We start from the raw sequence: 3,145 nt of genomic DNA, 5'->3' as shown, positions 1-3,145 counted from the left end.
CTAGATGGATGTTTTCACATTCATCTGCTGAAAGTGGAAAGTTTCTCTGTGCTCATTGAAAATCTGATTATTGAGGGGGCGGGCCCACAAGCATGATAAGGCCTGGTCCAGTATGCAACTTATACAAGTGCATAAACACTGAGAATGGACTTACCCACAGTGAAGTAGGAGTCATCTTGTGTCCCAAATGAAAACTTTAGAAATTCACACAATTTGCATATTCATAGATTCTGGAATTTTTAATGTGGTAGTAGAGTAGATGCCTATTAAAGGATATTAATGTGAATGTTTTTTTTTTTAGAAAAAATATATTCTACTACTGGTATATATGTCTTAATTCCTGTCTGGAGGGAATCTTTAAGCTTTCATTAGTGAGTTTCCTGTCAACACGTGTTGAATGAATTGTGAATAATTGAAAAAAACAATTGAGCCTCTGTTATGCTAAAAGACAATCATTGCTACATAAGCAGAACTCCACAACACACTGAACATCACGCAAGTTTGACATACTGGTCTTATAAGTGATTTGGATATCATGTTAGCAAATGATTGCCTTTTTACACATCCAGCAGTTACAAAGTATCATTAGCATTTATGTGAGCCATGTTTCAACTGATGATTGTAAAGAAAATTCAGGAAATGTGGTTGATGAAGGCGATAAGAGAGAACCAAACAAGTTGTAGACCATTAAATCAAAAGAATGGGCAAAAGTATTAATTGCTGAAGCTTTGAACAATGTGAAAACTGGTGGATTTTAAATACATTTATACTAAGGAGTAGTCAAACTCAACTTAACTCAGTGAGACAAATATTACCTTGTCGGAGTACTGACGGAAAAGGGATTTCTTATTTTCATCTTCTTGTACATTTGGGACCTTTTTGGGCTGGTAAATAAAAGTAGAAGAGAAAATAGAAGAAGAAATGGGTCATTTTAACTCAAATACGACTGTAAAAACATATTTCACATACGCTAAATATAAATATGGCTAAAATAGAGTAAAGAACATGTAACACAATATCAGAACAATATAAACCCCAATAATATAATGATATTATTAAATCTTGCACACCTTTTGAACTGGCTTGTGTTGATGGTCACCAGAGTTTTCACTGTGGAGAAAGACCAAAGACATTCCACATATAATTGATTAGTGTCAGTGTTATTTTTTCTTATTAGTCATATTCTTGATGACAAGCAGTGGATTGAGAGGGTGAGCATACTAGCCATGGGTCTCTGCTTTGGAGTGGATGGTCAGGATGAAGGAGGCTGTCTCATTGGCGTTGAAGGTGGATGGCACAATCAGGTATTCACCAGGCTTTAGCAAAGTGAACTCCATCACCTCACGTGCATTCATGTAGGTTTTAGTTTGGGCGGCAGGTGCTTGGCTGCTGAAGAAAGAGGCTGGGAATTTTCCCTTCTGCTTCTTGTACTGTAACAATAAGTAGATATTTACATTCTCTGCAGTTTATATCCTTTACCAGAGATCCACAATGCTGGTGGAGAATGTTGTGTATAAGGATGGGATGGGATTAAACAGTCTCTTACTTTTTCAGTCACCTTGAGGGAAATCAGTGGAAGACGAGTTCATGTTGGGGAGAAAAAGCAACCAATTCAGTGTCAGAAATCTATTATTATTACATGCATATACTCACTCGAAAGGAAAAGCAGACTCTGCCCAAGACCTACACCTGCTAGCAAACTGTTGTGGCTGCATGAACTTTGACTTTAGTCATTCAGTTATTGTGTTTACTTTAGATTTACTGCTACCGTCCTTTGACTCCTTTGAAGATGATCCCTTGAGAAACAAGCCCTTTTGACCTGATTAATTCACATATTCAATCATTTATTAATTTTAGATTTTAATCTCCCAAAATCCTTACAAGCAAAACGTGTTTTTGACTTAGTCACTCATGTGAAATCATGCTAATGAAACTCCCACTTTGTACACAAAAGTGTGGGAATTCCCTCACTGGAGCTTTCTTTGCATACTCATTAATTATGTTTGAATGTGAAAAGTTAGCTTACCCAGTGGAGTTACAACAAAGTAAATTAGATATACCGGTGTTATAGTAAATATATATGTGTTTACGGCAACCTGAATATCTGAGAATACTTGAGACTTGGAATATGCTGCACGATTGTTTAAAACGTTTTGTTTGTGATTAATAAAGATTTTTATAAACATTCTGTTATTTCCTCTCTATGTTGTATTTTTTATTGTTAATGAAGGTGTCCACCTTTCTCAAGTTGGATTCAAATTTCCTTCACAAGCAGAAGGGATTTACAGAAAATGATGCATGTACAATATTTAATCCAGTTTACTGTTTGAATTTTGAATCTCATTGATAGTCCACCTGTTGCTATCAATGTCATTTTGAATGTGAAAAAAGTAGTCAGTTCAATCATCTAACCCATTGTATCCCAATACATGGTATTTCTAACTGTTGGGATCTTTTCACGTAGTTGTGTATGCATTATACTGTTGTGGTTCAAGTTTGAAAAATAAGGTAAATTTGAATGATAAACATAAAGGCCTGTGTGGCTGACATGCCTACCTTCTAATAACCAATATGTAATATGTACATAACAGACAGAAACAATAAAGAGTCATTTTTACCTCAAACACAGAGAATCCAATGTGGAGATTTTGGACCAGGCGTCGGTTCCTCTTGTCAGGCTTTTGCATAAGAGACAGCAGCACATTTTTCGAACCAATTTTCTCAGAATATTCACCATGAATCTTGACCCGATACTGTGGATTAGTCCAGAAACTGTCTGGAATACAGAAGACAGTATTGTGTTTTGTCATTTAGCTAAAAGTAAAGAGTGATTTGATTGATTTATTGAGATAAAAATTAAATGTTATTGTCTATTATTGATGAACAAAAAATATCTATTTATGGCTTATAGCAATAGTGAATTTGTGAATTAATCATTTATTCTGTACTATATAACATGGAAAGTCAAGTATGTTGTTTGAGCAGGAGTTGTGTATTAAAGTAACGCTAAAAGAATTTTATTGCAACTTTTAATTGTCCTGCTTTTACTGCATGATGTAAATAACTGTCGTGAGCACTTAATGCAAGATAAGGTACTGTGTAAAACAATGTTACTAGTTCTAGTGTATATTATTCTACTTCGTTT

General features: G+C 34.9%; 1 protein-coding gene across 1 annotated transcript in view; it reads right to left on the bottom strand.

The window, feature by feature from the left end:
- Positions 1-1,220: 1,220 nt before the first annotated feature.
- LOC118336956 (calpain-8-like) overlaps positions 1,221-3,145 on the bottom strand; it is a 5,642-nt gene continuing 3,717 nt past the window's right edge. The window contains 1 exon segment of the mRNA XM_035673731.1: positions 1,221-1,430. Coding sequence (XP_035529624.1) covers positions 1,221-1,430 — 210 coding nt within the window.

The sequence above is a fragment of the Morone saxatilis genome, unplaced genomic scaffold, assembly GCF_004916995.1.
Source record: "Morone saxatilis isolate NCDOM2014 unplaced genomic scaffold, NCSU_SB_2.0 Contig3, whole genome shotgun sequence".
NCBI lineage: Eukaryota > Metazoa > Chordata > Actinopteri > Moronidae > Morone > Morone saxatilis.
The sequence above is the reverse complement of the archived record's forward strand: the minus strand, read 5'-3'. Positions and strand labels throughout refer to the sequence as shown.